The sequence below is a fragment of the Gallinula chloropus genome (assembly GCF_964237585.1).
Source record: "Gallinula chloropus genome assembly, chromosome: 8".
NCBI lineage: Eukaryota > Metazoa > Chordata > Aves > Gruiformes > Rallidae > Gallinula > Gallinula chloropus.
Window position 1 is genome coordinate 25,934,388 of NC_140093.1, and position 23,986 is coordinate 25,958,373.

The following is a 23,986-nucleotide window of genomic DNA, read 5'->3' on the forward strand; positions in this document are numbered from 1 at the left end:
CTGAAGCAGTCCTACAGCCCTGCGTGCCTGCTGCATCTCTCTCATCCTCTCTCCTCAAACGCTGCGACAATCCCCTGTGTGACACTTCGTTCTCTCGCCCTGCTGCAGCCCTGGTTCCAAGCTAATGGTTGCTAATTGCTTTCTCCACACTGGCTTCAAAATGCTCCAGCACAGCTGGAGAGGAAGGGCCACCTGGAGCGAGGACCCAGCTGCACCCCAGCCTGAGCAGCACCAACACCGGCAATAAGGTAACAGCCAGAACAGGGGATGGATTTTCAACCCCCACAAGGAGGCTTTGGAAAGGGGCACTTAAACCAAACCAATCCCACAGCCCTTGGGTGTACAAGTGAAACTCACCTGGCGTGCAGGCTAGTGAGAAAACAATCCAGGGGCTCCTTACCTCTGCTTCACAGACCACAGCTTGGCTTCAGACCTGCCTGCTGCCAGGTTGCAACACTCCCTGGGCGCAAACCACACTTCTGCAGTCCAGTTATTCCCAAAGGCGCCCATCAGATTGAGTTGCTCACTTCTTGTGAGCATTAATTAGTGTCTCCAAATCACCTTGATGGCTTCTGCTGTACCCATCCATAAACACACATCATCATGAACACAAAATGAGCCCAGTGAGACCTACAAACCAAGGACAAGAGGCGAGAGGGCTCCATGCTTGCTCACCTCTGTACCGTGGAGCCCTGCTGTCGCCTCTGATGGCTGGCTCCTCCCGTATGCACACACAAACCTTCAGCTACCGCGACATGCGGAGTATAAAGCACAGGAAAATTTGGGCCAGGAATTGTTCCTTTCAGCAGACGTCTGTTTCAGTCAGTGCCGTGCCCGAAGAGCAGAGCTGGGCTTTTCAAGGCGAGGATGAGGAAGGTGCTGGCTCCCTGGGGTAGATGCTGGTGCACAGCTCAGGCTCTTCCTGTCACAGACACGGGCTTACGCCACTGCGGCACTAACACTGGAGCAGGGCCCATCCCAACCCACAGGGTGCCCACCCCAACCACTCCCCTCCTTCCCCCACTGGGAAAGAGCACCATGTGGGTTTCAGTCCTCACCAAAGATTTCTCCTGAAATATCCCGGGTCTGCTGGCGCTGAGACACAGCCACAGGCTCTGGCAGTATGCAGGCAGAGGCTGCATAAGGGCACCTTAACTTGTGTGTATGGGTAGGGTGAATTGTCTGCGGGCAAAGGAACAAGCGTGAAGGAGTGGGAGAGTACCAGGGTTACAGGGAACTCCTAAGAGCTGGCAGAACCGCTCCACCTCACCCCAACACCATGCAGAAACCAAGCCAAACATCTCACTAGGGACACACAGCTTCCCAACAGTCCCCGGGCAAGTTCTGGGACTATGATCTTCACAGGAAGAGCGGAGGTTCCTTGGCCTGACGCAGGGGGGCTGCAGTGAGCCCCTGGTTCCCAGGGTGGCCTCAGTCTGGGGCTCTGGAAGGACCCTAAAGCCACACTGCACAGACAGGCATAAGCATCCCAACGCAAGAGCCAGCCGGGACCCACGTCTCCATGGGAAGGAGCCAATGCTCAGACCTTGGAAAAGAAAACGTTACGGATGCTTTTATACACATACACAAATATTTTAATACAACAGTAACTGAAATGTTATCCATATTCTTAGTATGTCACAATTAACTAAAAAGATATTTTTTAAATTTTGTAAAAATGACATATTTTACACATCTTCTATTTACAGCTGTAATATACTTAAATGTTATAAAACATCCACTCTGACCTTTAAAATATATGTATACTAGGACTTAGTATTAGATATATTATAATTTATAGCAAACTTAGGGTTTGCTGTGTACCTATCTGTTCAATGGGAATTTCATAAGCAGCCTGGCTTAATAAAGGCTGTGCAAACCCAAAGATGGACAACAATAGCAACCAAAAAAAAAAAAAAACCAAAACAAGGAATGTGCAAATATTGGGGCAGGCAAATAAAAAAAAAAGATCAAGCTGGCAGTTTTAAAAAATAACACCGTGAAGACTTCCAATAAATTAAATCACAACCCACAAATCCTTTTCCTGGCATTGTCCATGGTCAATTTAATTTTCAGTATTATTAATCGGAAAGGGAAAAAAAAAAACCAAAAAAACCAAAGAAGAAGAAGAAGTGCCCCAGCCACCCCTGGTCCTCCCAAGGCCGTGGGCTCCCCACGCCGCCGTCAAGCGTCCGCATTGGCCGGGGTGGTGGCTGCTGGCGCAGAGGAGCTGCCTCTACTGATGACTCGTGAGTACGTGCGCTCCATTCCTTGCTGCTTTGCTGAGTCCTCCCTGTACGCAATCTGTTCACCAGAAGGACAAGAAAAATATGCAACAGTGAGGAGAGGGATTGGAAGAGTTTGGTGCCTGGAGAGATCATTCTTTAACCAAGGATATTTCAGGGGTTTTATCTATTGCACTGCGATGCTAAGGGTCTGAGAAGGGAGAAGGAAGGACCTTTGCCCGGGGACCCAGGAGTGACCTGAACTATGTGTCTCTAACAACTCTCACACCAACACAACTGAGAAGCCACTTACACTTGGTAAGCTCAGCAGACACCTGCATGAGCACCTACTGACAGCGGGTCAGAGTAGCCCCAGCTCTGCCCACACAGACATTTGGGGCACACAGCATCCCCCCACCCTAACACCCGTGGCAGTTGAAAAAAATATGCCCAGCAGCAGGGTTTGGGGCAGTGACCTGGCTGGGGCTGTGGACAGAGCTGCACTCTCGGGGAGGAGAAGTGGCACAAGGTTGTTCTGCCCCGTTCTGTGCACAGGCTTCAGCAAGGATGACTTTTTCTGATGGGGTTCTTTTTAGCCTGGGTAATACTTATTTTTCTTACTAACTCCCATAAATACAGACTGAAAGCCTGCCTGCTTCCACGGGGCACTATGATGAAGCAGCCATCCCAGAGATAGGGGCCATGCCCACTGACCCCACAGCCTTCAGGAGTGGAAGAGAAACCTCTCCCCTCCACAAAGCTCAGGAGCCATCTCGCACCATCCACCCCCAGTTGTGCCCAGTCAAGGCTGCAGGTCAGCCACACCACGTTAATTACTTGGGCAGACATGACCACGCTGTGCTGCCTCCATGTACAGCTTCAGTGCCCAAGCCAGCAATTTGGGCTGCTCCAGGAAGGAGCTGCTCCCATGCCATGGGCTGGAGGAAGAGTCACAGGACTTGGGTGCTCCCTGGCAGTGCCCAGCAAAGCCAGGGAATCCACAGGCAGAGCAGGGCAGCATGGTGAAGCATGGGCAAGCTGCAGCACACGCTGTCTGCCCAGACTGCTGACTTCACCCAGCCACAACTCAACACCATCACACTCCCCAGGGGTGTCAGAAGGGAGCTTGGGCTGGCTGTGGTGGCACTGGGCTGTACCAGTCCTTCTGAACCACACGTATCTGAGTTTGCACTCCCCCAGTGCAGCCCAGCACGGCCTCAGCCTGCGGCCAGTGGATGGTCAGAGCAGCATAGGGCAGGGCTGTGAGAAGGGGACCACGCTACTAGGCTGATTCACAGGGGTTCAGTCGGTACCTTTCTGTGCCATTTGTCCCTGGCCTCTTGTCAAGCTGCCCCAAAGACCCCCTCTCCCTGACCCCAGTTCACAACTAGGTTGCTAAGGAACACGTATCTCACCACTGCTCATGGACAAAACATCACATGCACACCTTGTCTTTTAACTCCCTGAGAGAGGGAGTCATTAGCCATGAAACTAAACAAACATACCACGTAGAAAAACCAGCAAGTGAGGAAAGTACATGACACATTAAAAGAAAAAATAGATGTAAGAAAAATGAACATACCACTTTTGGCTATAGTATTGAGGGAAATGTTAGACAGGGAAGAAGAGAAGCTGTATAAGCAAGGACCATGACAGAGCTGTCAGAAAAGAAAAAGGAAACAAAACAAAAGAGAGAAAAACATATGGTGATGAAAGAGTCACTGTCAGTGGGTGAGCACACAAAACCCTCCTGCACACGACAGGAGGAACGATGGTGGATCTTACTGGTGTAAAGCACATGGCACAGCTATGGGACAGCCTCAAGCTTTCCACTGGCGAGACACACCACTCAGCCGCAGCCTACAGCTCGTCACTGCCCCAAGGTGATGCTCTGCTCAAAATCAGAGAGGAGTCCCTGCATTCATTGCACAGGGAGGAGAGTTCTCCCAAAAAGCCAAGCTGCTGGGAAAACTGGGCTGTGACTTACAAGGCTGCCCCACAGGGCTGCACGGGGGAGACTGGGTTTCAGTGTGGGCTTCCAAATTCAGATTTTGGTTGAGCAGATGATGATTTTGACTTTTGCTGGATGAACCCTTACCTTTACCTATTAACATCATTATGCACAAGTAATTTTGTATTATTTAGTCTTTTCACACACATGAAATAAGTTCAGAGCTCACTGATATACAGACAGCTGGGAGTGTTTAACAGAACTCACCAGACATCTTATGAATGCTGGAACTCCTGGGCTGCTCATGCCTCCTTTAAGCTGACCACACATTGTCCATTCTTGTGGGGTACAGTAGCCCACACAAGACACATGGTACTGCCTATGGCCAAAATAACTTCCACAGGGGAGGCCATGGACATTGTGTAACAGCTTAATAAGGGCATACTTAATGTAACAGCGACAAATATTAATTATGGCAAAATTCCTGGAATGCTTGAGGTTCATAAATCTCTGTATGCCTAAACAGGAAGGGAGCACAACTCACAGAACAGCAGCCACCACAGAGCTTGACCCCCACCTGGCAAACACCAAGCCTTCAAAGCATCCACACAGAGTTACACCCTGGGAAATACTAGCTTGGTTCCACAGAAAGTCTAACAATGGGCCAAAAATTCTGGTAAATCCTTATTCTCCTGCTGTGTGAAGATGATTAATAGAGCACAGTCTAACAGTTTGACACTTCTGAGAGATGCCATCACTGATACCAATGGTGAAACAAACTAACTCTGAACGAAAAGGGGGCTTATGTGTGGTACAGGCACCTGAAAGGCAGTGCAACTGCTAGGGAGTATTTCTCAGATGCAATCGAAGGTGGCTGCACACAAGCAATCAGAAAAATAATGCAGCATGATTTATTTGCACTTCAGTGTGCTGAATCACTCAATATTTAAATTAAAACAGAAAACATAATTAAATATCTGCATAGACACAGCAATACATGGCTGAAGTCCAGTTCAGTATTTTGGGATGCATTTAATATAACATAGCTGTGCATGCTCACCCTTCTGATGCTAACAGCTGAAGCACACTGCATCTATTCTGACAGAGTACTTAAATACAAAAAAAAAAACCAATGAAGAAGTAACTCTTGCTGTGCAAGCTTAATACAAATAGAAACGATAAAGTTACCTCCTCCGGTTATAAGCTGGGTCTTAAAAGCAATTTACTGTTTTAATTAAATACATCACAGCTGTAGGATAAAGCAAGCAAAGCATAAACCACTAATTTAACTGATTATCTTTCTACGCCTCTAGACCTCAATCTGCATTTAGCCTCTAGAACGTTCAACTTCTCAATATGCAGCAAGACAGGTAGAGGACAAATCTTTGATGATCAGATTCATTTATGTAACACAGCTGGATTAAAAAAAAATAGACAAGGAATAAACTATGTTTCTCAGTGACTGTTGCACTGCCAGGTTTTACTACTACTATTTTGCTCTACAGTTTCATTTGTCACTGGAAGACACAATTAGGCACCCTCACTCAGCCCAACCAGCACCAAAATAGATGATCCTACCTGCTCATTCATAACTGCAGAGAGCTCGCTGAGCATATCCTTATAATGAGACTTCATCTCTCCCTGATACTCAAATTGGTCCTCCTTAATAAGGCGTTCGTTGACATCGAGCGCGTGCCCACACGCTTCTGCAAATTGCCTGCAAGCACAAACACACAGAGAGCAACCACACAGATTTTGTAGTTATGAAAAAACACTATCTATGTGTGTGTGTATATATATATATACACACACACATGCTACTGTACCTCTTCTCTTCCCTGAAAATTATACCTCATACTCAGACCAAGAGGAACATAGGCTACTAGGATAGCCCAAAACTTCAGTCAGTGTTTTCTTGAGAATGACTTGTAAGATGTAAATTAGCCTGGCTTCATGTCACACCTACTCATACTGTGCAGAGGGTCTAAACTGAATGTTTACCTGAAGATTTCCTTCAGAAGCTTAACTTGATTATCAGGATATCTCTTAGCATTGGTCTCTTCAAGAAAAGCTCGAGCGTAGGCCATCGGTCCAGCATTTACCTGGGGGAAAAACACACAGCTTAGGTGTAGAGAGCAAGTAGTTTATTGGTATTTTCTCTTCTGTTCCAAGGCCTGGGGACTGGCCTAAAGCAACCAAACTCATGTGAAGAACTTCACCTTACTCCTCATGACCCGTATGAAACCTGAAAAGGAGGGATCTGGTCAGCCTTGCACTAACTGCAGAACTCTGCTGGCCTTTGAAAGTCTTAGTTACCTGGCTAGAAAGCTCTATGTTTGAAGACATTTTAATGAGGGCACCAGAAATACAGGCACCTCTCACCAATCCAAATTTTTCTAAAGAGCAAGTGAAAAATCCAATCCAAACAAAACTCCCTTTATAGAATCTGCATACTTGGCTGTGGGATGGGCTGTGTTCTCAAGTGACATGTGATGGTCAGTTAGAAACGTCTTAACATATATTTAGAGAAGATTTGACCGAAATAGCTGTATTTGCACAGAAACTCAGCAGTTATCAACATCAGTGCAAAACTTTCCCTTCCCTTACGTTGTTAGAGCAGGCTCCAACCAACAGCACTGGAATATAAGATAGGATTGGAAATACAAAACAGACCAGAAGTGTCTGGAATGATGGAAGTCAGAATAAAAACTTAGGTAGATGCAGTGACAAAAAACCCTCCCAACAACAAATCCACCACAAAAACAACCCCCAAAAAAAGACAAACCGTCATTACCTTGACACTGACACTCCCTTGGAGTTTGAGCTGCAGTCGGATCATGTCCACTTCCTCCATTGTGCAAAGCTGATTGAGCTCTGAGACTTTTTTGGACATCTCATCAATCGCCACTTCGATAGGGTTCAGCTCCGTGCTGGTTTGGCTGATGACTTGGATACGCTTCTTCACGTATGGAAACAAGTGACTGGCTACTCGGAAGCGAGAAACGTGTCGGAGAGAACACTCTGATTAAGTCAAAGTGCTAACTCTTGACATTGTCATTCTCTTTCTCAAGCCATACAAACTCAGTTTTAATCACCAAATGAACAGAAGGGACTCAGCAGGTCCAAATGGAATTTTTATGTACCTGGCACCAGAACATTTCCTTTTGAGTTCACCAGTTTGCTACTGGCCTCTGTCACACCCACACAGCAAATAGCTCTCACCACCCAGATTTTGGAATCCACACATTTCTCCTTCTGAACTAAAGCACCAAATGATAAGCCCGTGCTGAACTTCAAACGTTTCTAAACATCCAGCCAAAGGTATTTCAATTTAAGGGCAAGAGCCTCTAGTTTAGCTGAATTGGGTATCACTCACCCACAGATGAACTACTCTTCAAACATCATCCTTAAAGAAGGAGCAACACCTCTAGAATGCAACCTAAATTCTGCTGGGACTTGACAGAGGAATTATTCATCATTTAAACCCCTCCCTTCCAGCCAAGGCCTGTTCTCAGATCTCATGGAATCTGGCAAAGGTACCCTTATGGCACATTAAGCCTGAGGAAAGCTAACAATCTTTTCCTGATCACCCTAGACACTTTGGAAGGCCTCTCAAATACCATGTATGCCCTCTGGTGAGCACGTGCTGCCAGCCAGCTCAGACCTAAGTGAGCTCCAGCTTACAGGGTAGCTTGTCTCCTTGGAGAGCAGGATGCCCAGAGCAGGAAGCATGAGTCAAACCAGCCACGGCAGAGAGCCAGGGATCTACTGGCCACTTCCAGACTGCACTTGTCCTCTGTGCAATGCAGGCAGGAGGCTCTGCAGCAGATCTGCCCAAGCACAATTAACTCCCACTGCTCCTCCAGTCGTACCAGTGAGCCTTGTTTCCTTCTCAAAGTACTTTTTCTTTTTTTACATAGGAAGCAAATGTAAATACATGACGTTATTGGGGCTGGGGCAGGAGGGGAGGAAAAAACCCCTAACCAAACAAGAAAACCTCAAATGTTTTCTTTAGAGAAAAGCAGTGAGCTGATGCAGGTGCCAGAGGGAAAGCAGGGAAGAAGAGAAGGTCATCAAATTCCCTGCTATCACTGAAGATGGAGCCAGGGTGTGAGTGGTGGGAGCTGATGACAGCACGTAACAACCTAGGGGACGTATTTTGATGGAAGAACAAGTCTCTCTGTTTTTGCCAGACAAACTATAACAGCTGCACTTTCAAGCCAGTGAAACTACCTGCTTCAACACAGATCCCAAAACACCTACTGCTGCTCAAGCACTTAAAATAACCCCACACAAGCTACTCCTTCCTTCTTACAAGCAAAGCTGTGTCATAACACAACATGCCCTCAGACAGCAGTGCCTCTTTCCTGACTTGCCAGAACAAACAGTAGGCAGCTATGCCTGTGCTGTAAGCAGCTTTCTTCACGTTGCCCTCTGGGGGAAGCAGATGCACTGAAGCCAGCAGGGAACTGGATCTTCTGTCACTCAGAAAGAAGCCTTTGGTGTGAACACCAGCCTCTCTGCTCACAGCCCACAAGAACAACGTCTTCATCTCAGACAGTTTCTTGTATTCCCAGCCAAAATTCAGACAGGTGAAGTTTCAGTAGTAGTTCCTCACTCTTTTAAACGGGATTTCAATCACAAGAAGGAACTGAACACTTTCTGTTTCACACAATTCAGTAGGAACAGGTGTATCTAGCGCTCCTCACACTCCAGTCTTAGAACACCCATTGTGCCCAAAGAAAAGAAATCTTACTGCTCTCTTAAAACAAGTCTATATAATGCATCTTACTTGAGCAAAATTTCCTACCTTCTAAGTTTCACTCTTAGCAGAATAGACACTCTGCTTTGCTTTTGCTTTGACTTGGTTATTATTAAAAGAACAATGGTTCTGACTGCAAGGCTGCCTCCAGCAGAACCACTCCCAAATTACATCACTGCAAGAACAGTTAAGATGTGAAGAATAAGGAAAAACAAGACAGCTGATGACTCCACAAATGAAAATAACTTTCCCTGGGACAGTCAGCAGGATTGTAAGAGAGCACATACTTTGCCAACGGACACACCGAAAAGATTACTTCTCCCTCTGTGCAAGGCACTGTGCCCACTGACTGCAGGAACCCCAGTACGTAGAACGAGCTACTGGGTTAAACTGGAAAGGGTGGGATGGGAGGGGGAAGCAGCAGGAGCAAAACATACTTGTGAGGATTGTGCGCCTCTTGCACTGCTCTTCAACACCTCCGTGCTTCTTCCCCGAGAGCGTGAAAGGCGTCTCGAACACAAACCGGTTGATGTTGTGATGCATTTCAAAGTCAGTCTTCCGGTCTTCAGCTTCCTTCTCTTCAAAGAAAGGGGTGACATAGGTCACCTGGATATATGCATATTTGGGATCCAGGTCTTTGGGATTGACCTGTGTAACAGCAGCAAACATAATAAAGCCGTTAAGTGTGATGAGCTTCTGAGGCATCCATTATATTCCTGATGCTTTTATTTATCACAGCAATACCAATTAAAACTAAGACCCCAAAAAAAGACGACTTCCAAATGTAACATTCAGACCACAGATTGTATATTTAACCAAGAGGCCCCTAAGAACAGTGAGATTTTTGAATGTAGCTGTTGGCAAAAGTGGATGAAAGCTAATGAGAGAGAAAATAACTTGCTTTCGCATCGCAGTAAACATCTGCATGTTCTCTGGAGGCATATGCTTGAAAATGCTCTTTTCCCACTGACTGCCATGCCCTGCCATAATAACATAGTTGTTTCCATATGGTACCTGCCTCACTACAAGGAGAGGGTCTGTCTTTGGTTGTAAAACTAGGTCATAGCAGTTTATACATACATTCGGTTCGAATTCATTCAAAGCACAGCTCTCAAAACAAGAACCATGCACTCACTTCTCCCTCCCACACAAGAACCAAACATCTTTTGTACCTTGTTGGAATCCTGGATGATCTTCACGTTATCTATTCCAAACTTGTCTGCATAAAGTTTCATCAGCCTTTGAGAGATCTCAGACAAGCCGGTTAATTTGGGTTCTTTATAGATATACTCTTTACCTTCTTCTTCTTCAAAAAAACCCTGTTTGGAAAGAAATGGAAAGATACAGTGAAAACAACAGGCAGGGAAAAGCCTGAACAAGGTACTTACATCAGGAATCAAGCTTGCCTGTATACCCACTAGAGCGTCCTCTATGCCTTTTCCAGCACCTAGGCTAACAGCTTACCTCTCTCCACTCCTAGCAGACACACAGCTAGAGCTCTGCATTTATACTGGTTTGGTATCTCTAAAGATACTTAGGAAATAACTCATGAACATTTATTCATGGCAGACACCTAAAGAGTTAAAATACTTTCTTGAAAATACTGATGTGTGTGTGGTGGAAATATCCTAATGGATTAAAACTTGGACATTAAGAAGTCTTTACATTTCAGTAATTTGGTTAAATTACCTATTTCAGAAGCAGTACAGTAACAGAACCAGAGTGTAACAACTGCTTGCTGGATGCCCAGCCCAGCTGGGGAGTGCACAGCATGTCACCTCCAGCACATTCTATCTGGGAGCCACGTGTGTGCGCAGGCAAAGGCTGGGCAGGGCTCTGTGCAGGGCCACTGCACAGGGAGCAAGCATCTCTTCAGGGCAGCTGAAGAGGAATTCTGGTGGCATCTTGAAAGCTCAGAAGGAATTGCAGCATTTTCAGGGACAATTAGTAAACGATTTAAATCAATTGGGGAAGGTGGGGAATGGGGTGGGGAGGAGAACAAACAGACAGTGCTCCTTTGCAAAAAAGATCAGTCTTGTTAAGGTCACTTACTTGTTACACTGGGTGGACTTGGCAGAGCTTTAATAAAGAGCTCTGCTGAAAAGCTGTCAGGCTTCAGGAGAAATGCTGACCTCAGAAAATTAACACAGCGTTGCATCATGTGCAGGTGAGACACTCAAGTGCTACATGATGAACATGCACTTCAACACCCCAGAAGGAGCTCTCCCAGCTGAGCAGAAAGCAGCAGGCACCCTATTAACAAGGACTGGATTTATCCCAATGCCAGGAGCAGCATCAGCCCTCCTTCTAGGGTTTCGTATGCTGCTGCTCAAACCTGGCAGTGTTAACCACTGCAGCTGTACCCAATGTCTCCTTTCACCTTAACGCAGAGTGACCCAGAGGAAAGTACCTGAAGCTGCAAGGGGCAAGGGAGACAGCACTAGTGATGTCAGACCCAAGGCCCTTTAACCTTAACGTGATGTGGCTTGGACAGCTAATTCTGCAATATGCCTAGGCAAAGCACCATCTGCTGAAAAAGAGAGAAGGGCAAATGAAGGAACTCAAGAAGTGCCTCCAAAATCTCTCTGGAAGGTAGTCTTTCAATAACCAGCCTTTTCGTGTTGAGGCACATTTCCACTCTTGCCACTAAAACGATAGATGAGACAAATCTTCACAGAAAATTTACAGAACTAACACAAATTAGCTATAACTGTCAAGGTTTGTTTAGGGGAAAACCCCTAAGCTTTATTTCACCAGGGATTAACGAATATGTGCATCTCTGGCTTCTCCAGTGAGGACAAGGGGCAATGAAACTGCCTTTTAATTTGGCAAGTGCCAACAGCAATGGGAGCATTATTGGAAACCAGTGACTAATAGCAGCAACAGCAGCTTGCCTGATGGTAGCTTAATCAGCTTTGCAGTGACCTTCTAATATCACACTATTTTTTACAATATTATCAATTACATTCCATAGACATATGAAGAACTTCACAGGCAATTACAGCTCAATGGCTGACACCCTATAAACATTTACTGAGCTGGCCAAGCAATTGACTTTCTACTGATTTTACTGAGAGTAGATCTGTGGATCATAACCTGTTTTCTGATCTTGTTTCCACTGAAGCAAAACTGCTTTATGTGGGAAAACCTCATTAGTCTCATGCAACCATAGCCAAACACACTACTCAGGATTGCTTCTGTCGAAAAACATCTGTTTTCGGTTACTTTTTTTGATGTTTCCAACCAAAAGTTTCATGTTTTCAAAATTAACGTCATAGCAAACTAGAGAATAGTTTGTCCTCTTAAACACTGATTGTGTGTATGTTTGCACGCTGGAATACAGCAGTTATATCTAAGTGTCAAATCTGATGCTGCATGGCACATGAAGATGTCTGTATTAATGGTTTTGCTTAAGAAAAACCAACCCCAAATTGAAAACAAACAACTAACAGATTTAGCCTTGTCTCTAATGCAAGAGATATCACTTAAGTACATATTCCCTACAGTATTGCAGCTGACAAGTAACAAGCCAAAGTTAATTGTGAGCTATAAATAATCGTGTCTGCCATATGCTATCTGTCTGGCAAAGACTATTGAAAGAAGGATTAAATACTTTTTAGGAGCCAAATATCCTCCAATTTCAGGATTTTGAAATACTAAGCAGCCCAAGTCACATTATCAGTGCATATCCCTGCATTGCTTTCACGTTGGTCAGTTTTGCCCTGAAAGCACAATGTAGCCTTACAAATGAAAATTATTACATGGAATGGCTGAATGTAATGGAAGGGAGAAGACCTCCTGGACAGGAGGTCATTGGATTCCTTTGAGGTCTGATGTGCTGACAGTCAAGTTGTGACTTGGGATTGTCACCATGGGAGTGCTGAAAAGGCCCTTCTTCCTCGCCCTACACCCTCAGCCACAGCTCTGGAAGGTCACAGTAACTCTGACTCCTCCTTGCCCTTGGCTAGAAAAATAGACCCTGTCCCCACAGCTGATGTGCTGAGGGTTTACCTGACAAGAATTGGCATTTAACGTGTCCTCCTCTGTCTTTACTGAGTGAGCATCACCGCCTATGGCAGGTGAGCATGTTGCACTCCTTGCTAAGGAAGGTAGAGCCGTTTTATCACGTTTGGAAAAAGTGAGACATCTGATCTGCAGAGGTGAAGTTGCAGCCAGCTTACTGCTATGAAAGTCTGCCCTCCAACTTCTACAGCTTCTAGCCCAAAGCCTCAGCTCTGAACACAAGTCTTGAACGTCTTTCTCGATCAGCAAACTAGGAGGTTTTGGGTATTTAACATATTTAACGGTTTGTTGGGTTTGAGGGTTTTTTTTGTTTTGTTTTTTCAATTCAAGGAAGATCTTGACTTCTCAAAACCCCATCTGCAGATAAACTCGCACGCACTGGCTGGTGTGGCCACATGGTGGTGCAAGGAGATGCTGTCGCCAAGGGCCCTTCACAGAGTCTGCGGTCTAAACCTGCAGCTGCCATGAGATCTGGCTCTCTGAGCTGGCAAATAAAGCTCTCTGAAGACAACCGACAACTGACTACATCCTCTCTAAGGACTACACTCGTTCAACCCATCCTTCCAGAGGGTCCCTGAAGCAATGCAATAACCAAATACTGTCTCTGTCTTGGCATGAAGAACAATGGTTTTCAGGTGCAGCTGCAGATTTCCCTTTTCCACTAATAACCCCCCAAATTTTCCCCACAAATGGTATTTGCAGCGTTCTTTTGTCCTTCAATCTGTTCTCTCTGAAGTTTTTCTTTCAGCTAAGGAGCAGCAGCACTGCATTTTCACAAAACACATATATGTGCATATTCATTATTGCTATGATTGATACAAATATGCAATGAATGCATGCTGTGCAATGACACATTTCTGTAGGTGTGTGCTTACATATGCATCTACCCATAGGTATTTTATGTGACAGAGTACTTGTAAGACTGCAAAGGAATCCCACACCTGACTACAGAGCACCCCACACCTGCACACCAAGTGTCTTCCTGTGGCATTTCCTTTGCGGTGGCCCAGCCTGAGCAGAGCGATTCCTACCACTTCACACTGGTTTAACTGTGCAATACTGGTACAACCTGCAATCATCAGCTTTCAGTGTGCAAAGCCTGCCAGAAGCACTGAAAAGGGAATGGCTTCTAATGTTTTAAATTAATTGGGCACTGAGGTTCCTTTCAGCATGGAGGCCTGCTCTTGGCAGCAGCAGGACCACAAGGCCCCAAACCTTTCCACCTGCACAGCCGAAGGCAAGGAAACCTTCCAATGGGAAAATGTGCAGGTACAACTGACGTATGGGCACAGATTGTTGTCTCTGCCTCTCCTTCCAGGTCAAGCTTCATCTGTAGCTCCCACACTTGCTGTGGTGCTTGGTGTACCAAAGCCCTCCTTAATCAGTTCTGCACACCCGCTCCTATTTTCCTTGGTAAATGAGGCAGAAGTAATGCTGATGGGAACCATCTACCTTTAATTATTTGCACTTTGCCACACACATTTGTCACTACTCCTCTCTAAGGACATATACAGAGCAGTCCCACTTTCTACCACATCACATCCCTTCTGGCAGAAGGAAGGAGGAAGCTGTGCTGGTTTGCACTTCGAGCTCAGTGTCTGGGAGCACCGCAGCACCGAGCAATACGCAGCTGTGAAAGAGTCAAATGCTTCGAGCACTAAAGCTGTTTAAATGAAGCTGTCCTTGCGGCACTGGCAGCTGGAAAGTCATTGCACTCTAACAGAGATTTTAAGCCAGTTCAGCAGAACTACTGCTGCAGGTAAATAACTCAGAAGTGGCTGTCTCTGGGAGAGCCCTAGCAAGAGGTTGCAAGTAGGAGAGACCTAATTCCCCTTCTGCTGTCCCCATTTTGAGGAAGGACTTGCTGTTGCCCTCTTACTCCCGATTTGCTTGCTCCTACAAAGGACTACCAGGCAGGAGGCTGCACCCTGCCCAGAGCACTCCAGCCACCGATGCCAGAGAGCCTAGACTGCCCGGGCCAGGAAAGTGGGCTTGCATTCAAACAGCATTAATGCTACACCAGTTTTTTCAACAGGGGAAGGAAGGGGTCCAATCCCACTCCCGGTGAAGCTGAGAGAAAAACTTTCACTGAGAGGAGATGACGCAGCACTGGGCCCCACGGTGCACACACAACACGGCGACAGATACAGCTTGGTAATTCAGGTAACTGAACAAACAAAAATTAGTTTGCAGGATGCAGCAATGAATGAAACGATGTTATTTCATCTGCCATGAACCAAAGAATCGAGAGCACAAGAAAGTTAATGTTAAGTAACAGTACAGGGAAGGATGGAGGACGTGTGAGGAAGATTAAACAAAACATGCAAAAGAACTAGACTTACCACAGCCTTGAATAAGATCAAAAGGAGAAAAGAGCAAATTTCTGCATTAAAATCTAATTAGCAAACAGAATGATTCACATCAATCTGTTGTTTACACACCTTATTATTCTAGAGTAAAGGAGATTGTGTATTTGCCAAAACCAGGTCTTAAAAGAACATGCTGGATTGCTACGCTGGTTTGTAGTGGAAGAAAGCACAAAATGCTTTGAGGATGCTGAAGCACAGCAGAGAGAATAAACTACTCTACAGTATATTGCACAGCATCAGAGGTGGCCTGAAAGCAGAAGTCAGGGTCAGTGAGAAACAGAACAAAACATCTACTGCATACTGCTCTGCTTTAAGCTCTATTTGAAGAGAGGGCCATACATCAAAGATGTCTTTTCTGGTTTTACTTAAGTTTTACTTTGAAAAAAACCCTGCCCTGCCTCAGCCTCAGTTGTACTTGATGAAGTCAAGAACTACATCTGATGTACAGTTTGGTCTCCATTACACCACTAAACCCATGGCAGCAGTTTACACAGATGCAACTGCTTTCTCTTCTGTGTAAAATCCTTTCCTTGGAGTATGACCCACAAGGCACTTTCTACTCCATGATTCACTGCCAAGTGTTTCCCCATTTTAGTGTCCCTGAAGTAGATCACAGGGAGAAGAACATGTCTGAAATCTGGGAATCTGTGGAGACAAAAGAACACAAGTTGACTTACCTGCCCATAGAACGCGACACGGTAATACCGCCCAAAGAGGCGTTTCTCAGAGTTCACTACTTCCGCAACCTTCAGGTACGAGCGGTGGATGTCGTAGTACAGGTCAGACAGTCTCTACATTAAGAAACAATCATGAGAGAGCACAGGTACTTTGGGAAATGACACAAGGCCTCTATGCAAGCCTGGCTTGTCTTAAGTGGATCACCAAGCCTTTGCAAAGCTGGCTACACATGCTAAGCTGTAACCTTGGCAGCAGTTATGAATCCCTATGGATTCATTCCAAAGTTTGTGCCATCTTCTGAGCACAGTTTTGTGGCAGTGGGTGCCTTCGTGAACAGGGTCACACAGGAGGGCATGAATGCCACCACTGGGCAGTGGTAGGGACCGACTAGAAGGTCAGTGAATCCAAGTGTCCTATGTGCAGGTGAGAGCAGGGCACCAGTAACTCCAATCAGCTCCCAGCCCCACGCAAGTTACTATCCACAACTGCCACTATAAAGCACTTTCTTGGGACAGTGAACCAAAATTTCAACTAAGTCTAAATCTGAGGACCCAATTCCTCAGCATACAACTGACATCCCCCTCTCTCTTTGCTTTGCTATTTTAAATTTTAAACCAGAAAAATGAGATTATCATCTGGTTATCCAGTATGTATTGAAATTTCCAAGTAAAGAAGAAATGAAGAAACTCTGGAATTCTGAAAAGAGCATGTATTTTATCAGCAGTTTCTAAACTTAAATACAATGCAAATGTACTCTTGGTTTAACACCACATATCAAAATTCACATCCACTGGCCAACACAAGAGTACCACTGTTCTGATGCTGAAAAAAGGAAGGTAGGTTCCAGAGATTTTAATTTACTAAACAGCACAAAGCATTACAAGGAGAAATTACAGGCAGGAAGAAAAAAACCCCAAACCACATTCCTTTTAAAGAAAGCACTTTCTTTTTCTTTAAAAATTTTGATCTTTGCTGTTGGCTTAAGATAACTAAAAAAACCCCAAACCAAACAGAAAAACAACTTACTTTAAAGTCCCTCTGCTTCTCAAAAACTGCAATGATAGGCTTGTTAACCTCAGCAATAAGCTCATATCTCTCAGACTTCCACAGGTATTCAACACACAACTCCAGCTGCTCCACAAGAATATTCTGCAATTCCACAAATACAAATAGTTCAGTGACTCGACAGCTGGTGGCATTTAATTAATAGCAATGCAGCAAAAGTACCTACAGAGCAAACATTAAATAGTGGGTATTTTCTGTATTAAGGTTTATTTCAATGACACCATGCTCAAGCAGGTATCAGTGACCTAGCTCTTCTTTAGATAAAAACCTGAAATAACAGAAACATGGAAACAGTTGAATACTTGACATCTCATTCAAAAGAATGGGTTTGCCTTGTGGGCTCCCCCCTGCCCTAACTTCCAGCTCTGGTACTTAATGTTCTGCTTAGCTAAGCACCTTTCCTTGCTATTCAGTACAACTCCTATGACATTTCACTTGAAAGCTATGCCTGAAATACAATCCCACTATAATTTGTTGTGGTGTTCAGAGGCACCCATTAGGAATAACACTGTCTGTTGATATAGAACAAGTATATCAATGTTAATGCTGCTGACCTCGTTATAGGGAGTATCTTGCATCCCAGAGTCTTCTTTCATAGCACCTTCTTCTTTAATGTTAGGGGTAATGCTCAGGAAAGCAGGCCATCCCATGGAAAATAAGCCTTGAAGTGCAAGTCATAACAGTGTCAATTAATGGATGAATAACCAGTTACTGGATGCCATTAAAACAGAGATTTTTATTTGACTGGATTAGTTACTTCTTTAACAGCCCAAGTGATGAGAAGCACAAATGGAACTGACTGAATTTATGAGACTATTACACATTTTCTTTATGATATAAATCCACTTGTCCAGGCAAAGGTTAACTATAACATTCTCCTGAGGCAATCTTATTCCTCTCTTTGCCATTTCGGTTCCTTAGCTGTACAGTGCTGGCAGTCCTTCTGAAACTACACGTGTAACACCCATCTGTAGAGGAATGTCCATCACAGGCTGAGGTGAGATAATTTATACTCATGAAACCAGCTGCTGGGACCCCTGGCCTGACCCACAGACACTTAATGCTACATGCTGGGACCTGCACTCGTCCCACCCATCAGGTTTCCTAAGCAAGAGGGGCACAGTTTCCCCAAGGTCGCTGCAACCATTGGGGAGACAGCCACTCCAGAGCACAGAGTGCCTTCGCTGGGCTCAAGGACACCCTGGTACCAGCTCTCCTTACCCTGCTCAGGGTCAGCAGGGTGACCACAGCCCTAACAGAACTCTCTTGTAAAAAGCTCAGGCCAGTGGCAGAAGCTGCTGATGGGAAGGGCTCACAAGGATAACAACCAGGCTTACATTTAATATTTGCTAGGCTGGGGCCTTAGTGCAGTGGTTGCAGAAAGAACAATGTACACAGGTGTTGCACATAACAGCTCAGGCAGAGTCTGACCTGCTAACATTTTACTACCACTCTTGAATGGTGAAGGTAAACCTGCCAGCAGAGGCAATGAACTCCCAATGCAGTTCATGTTCAGTTTAAAAGTAGGAAAATGCTGGTAAGGCATCAATAAAAAGCTGTCTTTTACACATTGAGACAGAGGAGCTCCTTCCCCTCTGTCAAGTTTTGAAAATCATTTAAACACAGGTTTAAAATGACCCACACGTTCGTCACTCCACCTGCAAAGTGTTTTGTCACTAGTGGACAATCTCTGAAATAGTGCTCTTCACAGAAAGCTTCCTCCTTTAGAAGGATCCATTTTTCTAGCTCACCTACAGACACTTCCAAGCATATCAGAGAACCACAATCTTTCCAAAATTTTTTTCCCTTCCCCAGATATTTGCCCTTGCCCCCAGAAATTGCTTTTTGGGGAAATTGCTAAATCGTCCCATGCTGAGAATTCCTTTGAAATACACACATCATAGATGAAATAGCCATTGGCATATAAGTAATGATCTAAGTCTGCCCTTTATTTCTCTAATAAACATCACAGATTTAAAAAATAAAAATCTTTGCCTATTCTAAGTTCCATATGGATAACCAGATCTTAATTCCACCCGCATGCCCTCCCAGCTTTGGCTAGCCAAGGAATTGGACATGGATTTGCATGCTGAACACCAATTGACCTGAGAGGGATTTCTGTTGCTGACGAAGAGCAGCCGCTCTCCTGCTGAAGCAGCCCCTTAACCAGCGACATTCGTGCAATTCATCAAACCAGCCAAAGAGCACCAGGAAAGTAACATATAATGTTTCCAACATTACTTGCTTGCTGTTACAGCCATCAACATGCACTAGAAATATTTTCACTTTGGTAGATATTTTTCCAGATCAACTGGAGAACAGTAATTTGATTCCCTAATGATGTTATTTGACCCATAAACAGGCACGGTTAGAGCACTCACTTCCTCCATTGTGAGTTGTTAGTAACACATTACTATCAGAGACTTGACCATCTTCCAGGAGCATACGTGAGGTACAAATCTTTTCCATTTTCCAGTAACCTATGATAGTGTAAGATGGTATTAGTACACTGCTACTGGTATGTGTTAATACATGCATATTTAATAACAACAGACTAACAAGTGAAGCATTCTCTTTTAGCACCAGCTTACTGAATAATTAATTAATGCTCTTTACACAAAACACAGGCTTTCACTGTTCCAGTGCTAACATAAGCATTTATAGTACATTTTCAACCCAAAATATTTGGGAACGATTCAAGCAGCTTTACGTATACTTTATATGTAAGGAAGGAAAGCAGGACAGCCAACAATTGTTTTCAAACATAGTGCTTATAGATAGGTAATTAGTTTTGAATATGTTGATCTTACCCTTTCGTTTCAGGTACTCTGCAATGAGAGCGGCGATATGAATATAGCACATAGCAGCCTGCAATGAGAGACAGAGACACAGGGATGCATACAAGCACATCGTGTGACTCGCAGCATACATGTGATAAGCAGCACATTGTCACACTGCAGAAAAGGGAAGACAACATTAACATAACCATTTAAGAAAAGGAAGGATTAAATGCTGAGATCCTTCTTGGGTGCTAATTTCACTGGGTGTCTTCAGTATAAAAACAGATTTGCTCAGGAAAATCATTAAGATGACTTAGTAAATAAGACATTCCTGGGTTATGGAGTTTTGCATCACCCATTTAGTTTCTGATGGGAAGGACAACATGTTAAAAACAAACCTCTTCTCCTATGCAGCACTGAGATAAGATATTTTCTTCTCCCCAAGTTATGCACTGCTTTGTAACCACATCTACACTGTGCCTGCCATGCCTGTCAGGGTTACGCAGCGGAGATGTGGTACCGGCTACAGCTTCTCCATCAGACATTTCCAAGTCTTGCTCGAGCATGTCATTGGGCAGTCACGACTATGCAAACCAGGTCACAAGCACAGCACAGTCATCCTGTTGTCCTCTAATTTCAAATATGTGAGACACACTGTGTGATTCTCTTAAATCACTACTGTTTTCTGCATGTCAGAACCCTTTTCACCAGAGTATCTCTGCCTAAAGACAAGTAGATTTCCTATTCATTTATTCACATCACCTCTGATAAATCTCCATTTCTTGCATGAATCTTGGCCATGCTTTCAAGCCATGTCCTGCGCAGTTCAGGTGTGCTGGCATATGAATTTGCTAGGCTGTACTGCAGATCCACAAGCATCTCAGGGTCTTTCTCATGCTCCTTCATTTGAGCTGTGGCCATCAAAACCGTTCTGATGCGTTTGGTCAGATCCTTCACCTCTGCTGGGAAATTAACGTTCTTTGGGAAAGATAAGCAACACATCACTAAAACCAGTCAAAGAGCCCCATGCAGCACCCCGAATGAGCCAAAGTCCTACTTGCTGAAGTCTTTCTCCCCCTTCCCTAATTCAGCAGGCTTTTGAGGCAGTCACAGTTCCCTAACACATACACACTGCATGCAAATCCATGATTTTTGCTTTTTTACTGATGTGCCACAGCACCTACTGGATACCCCAGTCAGGCAGCTGTACCACTGTCCGTATGCAGCAACTCTGCTGAAGTATGAAAACTGAAACATTTGTTCCTCAGTTGCTTACTGGATCCAGAACTGGGTGCTGTACACTTTCAGCTGACGAGCAGCACCGTGCGCTATAGATAGTCCTGCTTAACTACACTCACAGCATGTTGCACCACAGTGAATAAAGAACAACAGTCTGGCTCCCAGCCTTCTCACACTGCGCAAGATTAAAACAGAGTCCTTGTATTACTCATATCAGCTGTTCTCAACCTATTCAACCCTGCTCTGCAGTTTCTCTTTTTCAGATGAGCAGTGAAATACATTTGTATTTGCAGCCCTTTTTTTCCCCTCATTCCCTTTGTTTAAAAGTAAAGGCAACTGGAAAAATTAAATGAAATGAAATGCTCCCTCCTCTACATCACAGAGAGATGAGCATGTTACAAAAGCAGCATGACTGACTGCAGTGCTGGGAAATCAAAGCTAGACTTTGGAAACAAATGCAGTTGTAACTGCATCTTATTTAATAAGACCTCAAAATACTTTGGCTAATTATTTACTGATATGCTTATACTTTATTATTAACCTCAGTAGCGATACTCTAAAGCCACATTCATACAAGGAAAAATACCTCCTAAGTATAAACTTCAAAATGCACATTGACAAATGTTTTGGACAGGATCTGCAAAAATTAAAAATTGGAAGCCTTTTCCAAGCCCTTTAATAAAAATAATGAATCTAATAGCAATGGTAACTAATCTAAAAGCTAAGTGCCTTTCTCAGGGGTTTAGCAAGCTGTTACAAACCCCAACTGTTGTGCATGGTTTTGCTACATATTTACTAAATGGACAGTGTGTAGGCTAAAAATTCTTTGTCGACTGCAATTGTGTGACATGAGCCATAATGTGTGTCTTCTCTGACATCAGGCAAATGAACAAAATAAGCAGTGAATAACAAATGACACAGTTTTCAGATAAAAATCTCTCTTTGTTTAAAAAATATTTTCAATTATTAAGCTTCTGAGTCACAAACATTTCTGTGAATTTCAGGCTGCCTGACGCAGACACACTATAAGTGCATAAATCACTATCTAATAAAAACCCACAATTTTATTCCCTCAGACACTTGCTCCTCTGAAATTGTTGACCTTTTGCAAGAGGTAATGATCAACAAAAAGTGTTTCTTACTTTCATCTGCTTGTCTCCATTAGCAAAATTGTTTATAATTGCAAGTGAATGTTGAAAACGAGATCCGCCGATCCCTGCATCTGCGATCAGCTGGCTCACTGCTTTGATAAGCTGTATGGGGGGAGCAAACACAGGGTGTAATTAACAAAGAAATCAGAGTTTCTGAAGTGTATTTAATCCCTAGTTTAGTATGCTTTGATGTAGCAGGCTAGCAGAGATGCATTTTTGTACCTGTCTTAAGAAGATAACATACACGTGCAGAGGCTGTGAGTAGTCTTTCCAATGTTTGCATTTGCTCACATTGTGCAGCACAGGTGTGTTGTTACTGGACTTCACATTTCTGTTACTGTACTATCAGGTTCTGTTTAGTTCCTTCATCAGCTATGTTCTCACTGCAGCGAGCAGTGCACGTGAGTCAAGAATAGCCATTTATCTGGCAATTTACTGGTTATGTGGCTACACTCACAGCTGTTGTCTCTCCCTGGAATAGAGCCCAGCAGCCCAAGAACAGCAGATAATCCAGCCCCATGTCTCCAGACTTGGCAGGGAAGTCAAACTGCCACAGAGAATTGCTTGTCTGAGGACTCCAAAATAACTGTTTTGTTACAATGCATAAAAATAATAAAACCCAATGCACATCAGCTAAATACTGATGACCTCACACTTCACTTACCTGTAGATGGGATCTGACTATTGATTTCTGCTTGTTAAATTCAAAGTTCTTTCTCATGAAAAAATAAAGAAGAGCAGATGCCTCTGTCTGAGTTGAACGTGACCTGTGGTTACAGCACTTCAGGATTTCATAGCAGAGTGAACCGCAGAGATCTGCTTGTCCTTGGAAGAACGCTGATGGGAACTATGGAAAAACCCACGTGAATAAGTTAGCACTACTCTCAGGCCTTGGGAAGGTTATTCTGAGTCAGCACTTGTTAAGCTTGTATAAGCAGGAGGGGATTCAACTTTTTAAAAGAGCAGATAATGGCAGGACAAGGGGGAATGGACTAAAGCTAAAGGAGGGAAGGTTTAGATTAGATATTAGGGGGAAGTTTTTTACAGAAAGAGTGGTGAGGTGCTGGAACAGGCTGCCCAGAGAAGTAGTAGATTCCCCGTCCCTGGAGGTGTTCAAGGCCAGGTTGGATGGGGCCCTGGGCAGCCTTGTGTAGATCCAGGCCTGGAGGTTGGTGTCCCGGCCTGTGGCAGGGGGGTTGGAGCTCTGTGATCCTTGGGGTCCCTTCCAACCCAGACCATTCTATGATTCTATGATTCTATGATTCATCCTCTCTCCCTGTAGTCATTCACACCAGGGTTTAGTGAAAAAATTACCTACTGGCTAAACATAATCCCCAATGCAAATCAAAACCAAGTAAAAACTTCAGACAAGTTTTCATACAAACACTGTATGCAAAGCAACAAGGAAACAGGCCTCCAGGAAGTCCAGGCAGCAGCTGGCACACAGTAAGCAGAAAAGCAGAGCAGCCTGTCCACCCAGAAGGCGGAACAGCTACTGGGAAAAGCCTGTGCGGTGTGCCACACTGTTATAAAAGCTGTCAAGGAGAAGGGAAACTGTGTGATAGCAAAGTCAGAGAACTTCCACTGGTCCAGGGTTTGAACAGCAGGAGACAACAGAGAGTGAAGGATGGCTCTCCAGACCATACCTCCTAGTTTTCAGCAGGGTGACTATAACAGCAGACAGGCTGAGCAGAGGTGGAAGACTGGACATACTGGCTCCAGTACCACCTTAGAGGTTCCGCT

General features: G+C 44.5%; 1 protein-coding gene across 1 annotated transcript in view; it reads right to left on the bottom strand.

The window, feature by feature from the left end:
• Positions 1-1,598: 1,598 nt before the first annotated feature.
• The window catches only part of DOCK10 (dedicator of cytokinesis 10), a gene marked incomplete at its 5' end in the record, with an annotated part of 158,001 nt that continues 135,613 nt past the window's right edge, over positions 1,599-23,986 (bottom strand). The window contains 14 exons of the mRNA XM_084267706.1: positions 1,599-2,304; positions 5,755-5,893; positions 6,178-6,278; positions 6,971-7,161; positions 9,376-9,586; positions 10,111-10,257; positions 16,008-16,121; positions 17,035-17,157; positions 17,628-17,734; positions 19,455-19,553; positions 19,884-19,941; positions 20,616-20,831; positions 22,235-22,345; positions 22,908-23,090. Of these exons, the coding sequence (XP_084123832.1) occupies positions 2,185-2,304; positions 5,755-5,893; positions 6,178-6,278; positions 6,971-7,161; positions 9,376-9,586; positions 10,111-10,257; positions 16,008-16,121; positions 17,035-17,157; positions 17,628-17,734; positions 19,455-19,553; positions 19,884-19,941; positions 20,616-20,831; positions 22,235-22,345; positions 22,908-23,090 (1,920 nt within the window). The 3' untranslated portion in view covers positions 1,599-2,184. The remainder of the gene's footprint in view (positions 2,305-5,754; positions 5,894-6,177; positions 6,279-6,970; positions 7,162-9,375; positions 9,587-10,110; positions 10,258-16,007; positions 16,122-17,034; positions 17,158-17,627; positions 17,735-19,454; positions 19,554-19,883; positions 19,942-20,615; positions 20,832-22,234; positions 22,346-22,907; positions 23,091-23,986) is intronic.